The sequence below is a fragment of the Alligator sinensis genome, unplaced genomic scaffold, assembly GCF_000455745.1.
Source record: "Alligator sinensis unplaced genomic scaffold, ASM45574v1 scaffold199_1, whole genome shotgun sequence".
Lineage (NCBI taxonomy): Eukaryota > Metazoa > Chordata > Crocodylia > Alligatoridae > Alligator > Alligator sinensis.
Genome location: NW_005842008.1, coordinates 1,991,017 through 2,001,230, shown reverse-complemented (window position 1 = coordinate 2,001,230; position 10,214 = coordinate 1,991,017). Strand labels below are relative to the sequence as shown.

General features: G+C 43.6%; 1 protein-coding gene across 1 annotated transcript in view; it reads left to right on the top strand.

Moving 5' to 3' along the window:
- The window catches only part of BCAR3 (BCAR3, NSP family adaptor protein), a 167,854-nt gene that overhangs the window by 34,208 nt on the left and 123,432 nt on the right, over positions 1-10,214 (top strand). The window contains exon 3 of the mRNA XM_025201914.1: positions 7,735-7,849. Within this exon, the coding sequence (XP_025057699.1) occupies positions 7,735-7,849 (115 nt within the window). The remainder of the gene's footprint in view (positions 1-7,734; positions 7,850-10,214) is intronic.

Below are 10,214 nucleotides of genomic sequence, written 5' to 3'. Positions count from 1 at the left end.
AGCATTTCTGTGCTGCAACAAAGAAATGCACCCTGCAAAGAAAGCTACAAATTGGCGGGAATTCTTTTGCACCGGGGTTCTCCTCTGCAGCAGAAAACCACCGTTCAAAGAAGCTGCAATTTAGCGGGAACATAATTCAGTGGTGCCAAAGCACACACAAAACAAAAATCACACCTTTGGGTTGTGACACTGTTACAGCAGTGATCACCAACCAGTGGATCTTAATCCACCAGTAGATCTCGGAGCCCCCTGCGGTAGATCTTGGAGCCTCTTTGAGTCAATCCAAGGCTGGGGTGGGGGGCTGAGTGCCCACGTGCTTACTCACGCGTGCCCCAGTCCAGCAGATCAGTCTGTGGGGGAGGGAAGGGGCTAGATCGAGGCCCCTGTGGTGAGAGACGGTGCTGCAGAGGCAGGAACAGGGGTAAGTTGAGTGGGGCCCCAGCCAGGTGGGACTTACTTTGTGAGGAGGTGCACCTCCAAATAATTTTTTCTCCCTGTGCCTCAATCTGCACCCCCTTTCCCTTCCCACAGACTTACCTGCTGGGTGTGGGAGGGGTGGTGGAGATGATGCACAGTAGATCTTGGCTTGCTTTTAAATGCCAAAGGTGATCTCCTACTTAAAAATGTTGGAGACCACTGTGTTACAGGTATAGACTGGTTTCTGATCACTTATACCGGTTTATGTGTAATGTCTGTACCTGATCTTGGTGTAATACCTAAACTCACAGAAAAGTAGGGCTGGGAGAGACCTCAGGAAGTCATCTAGTCTGCTCCCTTCACACAGCAGGATCATCTTTGTCCAAACCTGCATTATTGGGATATTGTGAGGCTTAGCTAATTGATTGTAAGATGGAGGTCTGTATGGGAGTACAAAGTTTTACCAAACGTATTTCAGTTTTACGCTTATTAACCCCACTGCAGAAACTGGACCGGAAGCAACATTAGCAGAAACATCATTTGTTATGGGGATCATGAAAGTACAGAATTCTGCTGAGCAAACACTGCTGCTTTTAACAAAAGCTAAGCTTATGCCTGACTAATACATGCTGCTGACATGCTAGTATATATGTAAGTTGGCTGGAGTCATTCCTGACTTGACCTTCTGGCCGGCCAACCGTATCTACTTGGGATTGTAGCATACAGGTCTTTGAGTTCAAGGACATTTCTACAGGTCTTTGAGTTCAAGGATGGCATCCTGCCTTGCTGCTTGTACAGAAGGCAAGAGGCTTTCTATGACATCTTTTTGTTCTTTTGAGCAAACAGATGAAGTTAGCTTTTTAAAATTAAAGACAAAGAACAGCTGCTCTGTCTCTTCCCCACTGTGCTGCAATGCCAGAAGTCCTGTGAGTTAGTCTGAAGATCTCAAGCCCAGCTCCAGAAGTTAACTGGTAAATTCTGAGAAAGATCTCCCCTATAAGCATATATTTGGATGTCTAAACCAGGAGTCTTTTCAGTCTTCTATCCTAACTTTGTTGCAAGGATGTATGAACTCACAGACCTACCTTTAGTGTTCTGTACTATGCTCAGTGATCATTGAGTTTATCAAGAATTGTGCACTGCACTGAACTCTTAATGTTATCAATAGGCATTTTAATTCTTTTGCAAAATACCACAAAGTCCAGAAACAAAATAAATTTGATGAAAGCATTATCTGCAACTGGAGACACCTCTAGGTTCCTATGTAAATGAATTACAATTTTTAAGCAGTCATTTTCCCCCAGTAAAATTTTACACAGACAAACAATAAGGTTTTAATTAAAAGTGATCTTATGGCACATCTGTTCTGCCTCTATATGAGTGTTCTTAATGAGTGCCAAGGGTAATCTGATAATACAATCAGAATAAAGATAAAAGGATTTAAAAAATAACCTAGAATGTGATAACTAATAAAAGGATAGCACTTTCCCTAATAAGGTAGGTCCCCAAGTAGAGACAAAATGCAGTATAACTTGAACCATAAAGTTAGCATGAATCATATAACAGTAACACAAAAGATCCCAATATAGAAACATGGGAGGACTCAGTTGACAGAGAGCAGTTTGAAAACAGATGCAGCAAAAATACTTTTTAGCTTAATAGGCCTGAAAGCCTATGTAAAAAAAAATTAGCTTCAGCTCAAAGCTGCAGCTCAAAGAAATAGGTTTAGTGGGCATATCTACATGAGACATTTACTAAGAAATTGCCTAATTAGCTCCAGGCTCCACTGCTCCAAGAATTCCTGCCCAGGCATATGAATCAAAGATCTGGGTGGCCCTCATGATTACACCATGACCCAGGAGGATTGACAGTTGCCACCAAATTAGCTCCACAGTAAATGTGCCAGCATCTACACATGCAGTGCTATTAGGATGGAGCAAAATACGGCCCGCAGACTGGATCTGGCCTGCCAGGCCATTCTATCCAGTCCACAGGGCCCCTAAAATATTTAGAAAATTAATATTTATCTGCCCCTGACTGCCTGTCAAAGATGACAGGAGCCAGGAGTAGTAGGACCCAGGGGGAGCCAGTGGTAGAACTAAACAGCTGCAGCAGCAAGTCCAACCTGGCCCTGCCCCCCAGTCCTCCCTCTCCCCCTCCCTCCCACTGAGGCCCAGCCGGAAGCCTCTGTCTATCAGGGGCTTCTGGAGACTTCTGGCCTGGGACTGTTCCTGCCTCCCCGCATTGCGGGAAATACAGATAAGAAGGAGCAGGGAGGGAGGCAGCGAGGACTGTGGGCAATTGCACCAGGCCTCAGGGCCTGCTGCAGTCCTGGAGCTGCAGCTGGGAACCACATGGTGCCAGAGGCTGACCAGTGGGTGGGTGGGTATAATAGTAAGGGCTTTGCTTAATGCTCATAGCAAGAGTTTTGTATGCTGACTCTATAGTAAGCCAGTAAAACAGCACGTAGCTTTTTGCTCTGTGAGTGTGACTGAACCATGAACCTAGATAGTAGAATGTTGTAATACAGTAGAATGTAGTAAACACCAAGTGTGTTAGATCACAACTCATCCCCAAATTCTTAGCTTGAGATAACCAAATCCCTAGTTCGAGATAACATTATTTACTCCAGACTATATAAGCTGTACATTCTTAAGTTACGGAGAGTTCCTGCACTCTAGCAAGAGATCTTGTGCAGAGCCCGGTGCGGGCTATCACATCCCCAAGATTGAGACACTCCGGGGCTAGGGGAACTATGCGGAGTAGCGCCTGCTGCCTAGAGCCGATTTGAAGTGATCATCCTCTCTGCTCTGTCTTATTGCCTGCCTCTGCAAGTATCCTTAAATAAAGCTTTGCAAAAGTGAAAACAACCGTGAGTACATCCTTTGTTCAAGCACAGAGAATCTTCTGAACCCAGTAGTTCATTCTAAGACAGTGGGGAAATGGCTGCAGCAGGTAGGGGGAAGGAGCAGTGAGCAGGCGGATGGAGCACAGCAACAGCCAGGCAGGAGCACGGGCCCTGCACTGGTGCCCCAGGACCAGAGCTGGCAAGGCCCAGAGTGGGGCAGGAGGAGTGTGGGGCTGGGCTGCCAGGGACTCTATGAAGCCAGGCTGGCTCCCTCCTCTCCCTGCTTGAGCAGTGCAGCCCAGCTCCATAGAGCCCCTGGCAGCCCAGACCCTGCACTCCTGCCACCCCACTCTGGGCCCCGCTGGCATTGGCCCTAGTACACCAGCGTGGGCCCTGTGCTCCCGCCCAACTGTTACTGTGCTCCAGGTGCCAGCTCCCTGCCACAGCCATTTCCTCACTCCTACCCCTGTCCGCTGCACTCCAGCACCATGTTGTTCCCAGCTGCAGCACTGGGACCCCAGGAGCAGCTGGGATGTGGTGCCAGAGTGGCTGGGGGGGAGGGGGGCGGCGAGTGGCAGCAAGTGGGAGCACGGGGCCCATACCAGTGCCCCGGAGCCAGGAGTGGCAGCCACAAAACCCATACCCACCCACACCCCCCACATCCCCACACCCCACAATTCAAACACACACAGCCCCTCCCCCACACCCGTAAACCTATACCCACCCTCCTACAATATACAAAAGTAAGACTTCATTTTAAACTACTACATTATCACTTCTATGTACACTACACTACACTACACTACACTAACACACATAAATCAGGACAATTTTTTTTTAAAGAAATTAATGAATGTTGTAGTACATGTTTAATTTTTAGAATATAATTTGGTATTTTTCTGGTTCAGTGATGGCAAAATGCCTTGATGAAAGGAGTAATTTCGGGGGGCAAGGGGAGGGAGTTCTGGTGGCAAAAGTCAGGAGTTAGTGGGCGGGACTTCTGGTCCAAGATGGCAACCAGGGGGTGGGGCACCTGGCAAGGGGCGGGACTACCCATGCAGCCCTTGATGGCTTGCCAAAACTTGGTAAGTGGTCCTCCACCCAAAATAATTGCCTGCCCCTGGAGTAAACTAACTGCTGTAGGTTAGTGCTTGTAAATACAAGTACTATCCTATGGCAGAGTTGTTTACGGTAACACACATGTAGATGCTGATGGGGTTGGTTGGGGCACAGGGGTGCTACAGTGCAGGGGCTGCCTGCTGGCTAGCCCTACACTGGAGCACCCTGGTGCCCCAGCCAGCCCCTCTGCAGCACGTTGAGCTGTGTTGCAGCAGCCTGACCCCACAGGTTCCCTGCCAGCCAGGGCTGTTCCGACCCTGCTCAATGTGCTGCAGTCCTGGGCATGTGTTCAAACACGGCACCTGGGAGCAATAAACTCTGGCACAATATGTGCCAGAGTTTATTGCAGTGCATTAATTGCACATGCAGATGCACCCAGTATGTCGTTCCAAATTCAATAGGCTTTTCGAGTTTAGGGGCTTGAGTCAAACTTTAATTTTGCTTATAGTTTCAGGAGATTCTGCTCCTTTGTCATCATTGGGCAGTCCCAGTTCCTGAGCTAAGGACTTTGCTGAATCCTAGCTTAGATATTCCAAAATATCCTTATCTTTCAGCAAAAAAATAATCCTGTTAAAAGTTAATGGAAGTACTCATGCTCAAAGTTAGGCATGTGCTTAAGTGCTTGACCTAAGGTTTAAAGTTGTTGGAAGTCTTAGTAAGTGCTTATACAGTATCAACTTCCTAGCATTTCTTTTAGTAGTATGGAGCATTTTCACAGGGCTTTTTATTTTTACAGCAGAGGTTATGATCATCCCAATTTCTCAGAGGAGGAAACTGAAAGATATAGAAAGGTTATATGATAGATGTAGATAGGTTATGATTAAGAAGCTACACAGTGAGTCTGTGACAATGCTGAGAGTAGAAGATTCATAGATTCATAGATTGTTAGGGGCTGGAAGGGACCTCAGAAGATCATTGGGTCCAGCCCCCTGCACCAAGCAGGAAAGACAACTGGTGTCAGGTGACCCCAGCAAGGTGCCCATCCTGTCTCCTCTTGAAGATTTCCAGGGTAGGTAATTGCACCACCTCTGGAGAGAGCTTATTCCACAGTCTGAACACCCTAGTTGTGAAGCAGTTTTTCCTAATGTTGAGCCTGAAATGGTCTTCCAGGAGTTTGTGGCCATTATTCCTGGTTTTCCCCAAGGGTGTCCTGGCGAACAGCTGTTCACCGAGCCTTTGATGTACTCCCCTGATGTAGCGGTAAGCTGCTACTAAGTCCCCTCTGTCCTTTCTTTTTCAGGCTGAAGAGTCCCAAGTCCCTCAGCCTTTCCTCATATGGCTTGCCATGCAAGTCTCTGATCATACAGGTGGCTCTTCTCTGGACTCTCTCAAGCTTTACCACATCCTTGTTGAAGTGCGGTGGCCAGAACTGGATGCAGTACTCCAGCTGTGGTCTCACCAGTGCAGAGTAGAGCAGGAGAATCACTTCCTTGGTTTTGCTGGAGATGCATCAATTGATGCATGCCAGAGTATTGTTGGGCGTGCTGGCTACAGCGTCGCACTGTTGGCTTATGTTCATACTGTTGTCAATTATTACCCCCAGGTCCCTTTCATTCGTAGTGCAGGTCAGTTGAATGCTCTTCACATGGGAACCTGAAATGTATTATGGAATTCTTGAATAAGGCAGGAGTCCTCCAGGTAGAAAATTATTCTCCCTGAAAATCATGGCATCTGTGTATCATTCTCTGCTGCCACAGAAGTACTAGTTTTCCTAACACTACTCTAAAATAACAGAGTTAATAAAAGACCACATTGTGTAACCACCAGCATATGTTGTCTAGTCCAGACGTGTAAACAACTACTGTTTTTGTGTTGTCATTCTTCATGTTTGGTAAAGGCTAAACAGCAGAGAGAGATTCTTCCCCCCCACCTCCTTTTTTATTTGTGTGGCATTTTTGGATGGTGGGGGAAAGAACCTGTGTCAGTAATAAACATGTCTCACTTATCTGTGGATTGAACATTGATATTTCCCCTTTTTGGTATGTGTAGTAAGGGAAAAATAAGCCTAATGGTTGCTCATACCACTTTGAGGGTCATTAGGTCCCTTGCCTGTTGTTGACATCCATGTAATGTATCAACATCTGAGAAACCAGTTTAAAAATAAAGACATTAAGTCTTCCTTTAGCAATTTTATAGAAATTGCCTTACTTCTTCTGAAGAAAGACTTCAGTGATTAAAATGGGTGCCCTAAATCAAATGTTGTCTCTCACATATAATGTTTTTAGTAAAGAAGAATGAAGATTTCCCATGTTATGGTACAACTAAACAGAAATTATTTGTTGGTGGTCTTGGCTGTGCATCTACAGTAAATAATTGTGTGATCTGTGTTTTATGGCCCTAAAGTTGAGATGCCAGGTCTCATAAAAGAGACTACTATATATCAGAATGTTGTGAGCACCACCTGGTAGTAGCAAAAAAGGAGTAAATTCTAAAAAATAACTTTTATATGCTCCACAGACTAAAGATAAAAAGAGTTTAAAATAGAACAAGGAAAGGAATTATATATTACATAATGATTTCCTCAAATTGCAATGCTTATTTGTTTATTTTCTTTGAGAGAGGGTAATATAAAATTGTAGCATTCTAGACTTTCATAAATAATACCCCTAGTGGAGAGGAGATAAGCAATCAACCTTGATTATCTGACTCTCCATTGTTCAGAAATCCGTGTCATCCAGAATAGGGTCATGTCCCCTGATGGTTGTTAATTACATTGAGTATTTTGTTTACCCAAAGCCTTTATTTCCAATATTTTTATGTCCACCCTAATTGGGATAGCAGTGCACCTTCCACCATTAATGTATGTGAAATTGGTGTGTTAACGATGTGGGATTTTATTAGAAGAGTCAGCCTAGTGAAAATTTCCTGTTTTTGAACTGTAACAGCTGAAGAGAAAAACCTTTTCTCATTTTTAAATATATCCAGCAGAGTACAACCAAAATTAAATTAGCAAAATCTTTGCCCTTTGATATGTGTTGAGAAAATGCAGAGATAGTAAGTGGCTCTTTTGTTCAATATGACTGGCTTTTTAAGGAAAAATAATTTAACCCGTATAAAATTATATTGGTGAGTTATAAAAATCACAGAAATATATTTGGATAATTAAAATATTGTTATCTTCTTGGTTAACTAGTGTTGTATTTGCTAAGGACATTATTAGATCCCTCCTGCTTCACTGACAGAAATTATCATTGCAAAGGGACATCACATAATGCATAATTGTTTTCCTAAATCTGCCGTTATTTAGCCTACAGCTGTAAAAGGAGACAATATGGCTGAAAGAGATTTGAATTTTGCTGTTGGACTAATAACCTTCTATAGCATGTATTTTACTCCGGGGTTTGCTGCAGGATTTGCTCCATCTGACAGAAGTTGATCTTAGGAAAATGGGAATTGAGAACCAAATCCACCGAACACACATAATTTCCAATATTTTGCTGCTACAGGAGGCAGAAAGAAAAAGAGGTAAGGCATCTATGTTGTTCCTTAAAGGCTAAGAAAGTAGATTAATATAATCTTCCAGTCATGAGAAATGAATATGGTGATTCAGCCTAGGGTGTTGCTTCTGGTCAGGGGCTACATTCTTACAGTATTCAGACGTTAATTGTGAATGGCTGAAGGTTAAGCTATTTGTGAGGTGTCCAAGGGTTCAATAAGCCACTCTCATTGCAGTGATTTTTTTTATTAGAAGAGGCCGCACATCCACTTTAATTTCTATTGCCCTCACTGTTTTTATCCTAACAATAAGACATGGTAGTGTTAACAGACCGTTTAGCTGATGAAAGGCTGAGTCATGAATTCCTCTCTCATTTAGAGTGACTAAAAGGTCAAGACTGAACAGTATTCAGCATATGTCACTTCAGCTTTATGAGAAAAGAGGCAGTAAATGCAGTAGTGCTGGTTTAAAGGAAGAATTAATAACAAAGGGATTCCCTTCCCTCCCCTCCTCTTGCCATACAGGAGCGTGTTCTGAAATGTTAGGATTTAATTAAGATGCCTTTTGTTGGTTTTTGATACTGAATCTCTTTCCCAACTAAGCGTGAAAATTCAGCTCTCAGCTCTTCCAAATGTTCTGAGTGGAGGGACAAAGCAAGGTATCACTTGTAAGTCTTTAGTCTTTACAAAGGATCTTTTAACACTTAGTTACTTTTGACAATAAGATCTGTTTATAACGTAGTCTAATCACAGTAATTGTAAAATATCCTGGTCATTCTAAGGTTCTCTCAGACTGCACAGGAACCAACATTTTATCTTACCCTTTCTTTCTTTCGCTCCCACTGAAGTGAGAACACTTGGTTGGGGCTAGAGCATGTGGAGGAGCAGAGTCTTCACAAACAAGTTTTTATCAGTACTAGAGTTTATGTTTGGAAGTAACATGTAGTGCAGGGGCACTGCAAAGCAGTTACATATAGCCAGATGTGTAGAACATAAATGTTCTATAACTGTTTTTTAAAGTCAGAGAAATATAATTCAAATAAGATCAAAGAAGAATAGTTTATTAATGTTCACAAATGCAGAGGATAGAGACATTTAAAATGTGGACCTGCCATATCTTATTTTGTGTCCTATATGATGAAGAGCAGGATAGTGTACAACTTGATTACAGTATTTTAGTGAAACTGGGAGCCCCCTACCTTTTTCTTTTAAAAAAAAAAAAGGACTGGAATTGTGTGACCTTCCTCATACTGGAGTGGTGAATGGATTATTTGTCCCTCTTTGAAACACAGTAAAGGGAAGTGAGTATAAGCAGCATTTGAGAACTCATTTAGAGTCCTGTATCCAATTCTGGACTCCATACGTAAAGAAAGATGTGGATGGGTCCGGAGAACAGCAGTAAAAAATGATTTGTGGTCAAGAAAACCTGAAATATAAGGAAAGGATGGAAAAAAAAAAAAAAAAAAAAAAAAAATCAGGATTATTTCTTCTAGAGAAGGCTGAGGGGAGATTTGATAAGTCTTCAAATACAAAAAGGGAGCTTTAGGTTGGATATTAAGGAGAACTTTCCAACTCACGGTAGTTAACCACTAGAACAGATTATCTAGAGTGACTGTGAAATCTCCTTTGCTGGACGTTTTTCAGTGCCAGTCAGATAAACATTTGTGTGGGCTGGTTCAGACAGGGGTGATCCAGCTTTGAGGGGGGCTTGGCTTAAATGACTTCCTAAAGTCCAGACCTATTTTTCTATGATTGCTTGGCTTCCAGAAGGGGCTGCTAGATCTTCAGCCACACAATAATTTGGTGAATAAGTATTTACAGATCAGTTCAAGCAGCTCAACGGTGCCTGCTAAAATAACCACAATTTTAAGATTGTACAGCTAAACGTGTGTGGCTAAATATATCCCTAGCATAATGCTGAAGGCTTCAATGAATCTGAACTAGACTTAAGCATTTCTGTCCTGAGGTAAAGCGTATATTTTATGTCCTCTTGACATATGATCTAGGCCTGTGCGAAGCAGCTAGTATTCGCTTCAGATTCGGTTTTGGCCAATTCAGGGGACAGCAATTCGATTCGGCGATTCGAATCACTGCCCTGATTCGATTTGGCCAAATCTGATTCAGAGATTTGACACCAGCCGAATCTCCAAATCAGCCAGGCCAGGCCCATCCCCTGCCCCTCTCCCAGCCCAGCAATGGCTGAAAAAAAAAAAAAGCCCCTAGTAAGCACGTGCTGCTGGGTGGGGGGCAATCCCCACCACCCCACGCTGCATGGGGGGCTCTGCACAAGCCCCCTCTGCCCCACTCCCCCAGCCCCCTCACAGATGCCCTGCACAGGCCAGCTCCGGCCCTTTAAGAAAAAAAAAAAAAAAAATGGAAGAAACCCCGAGACACC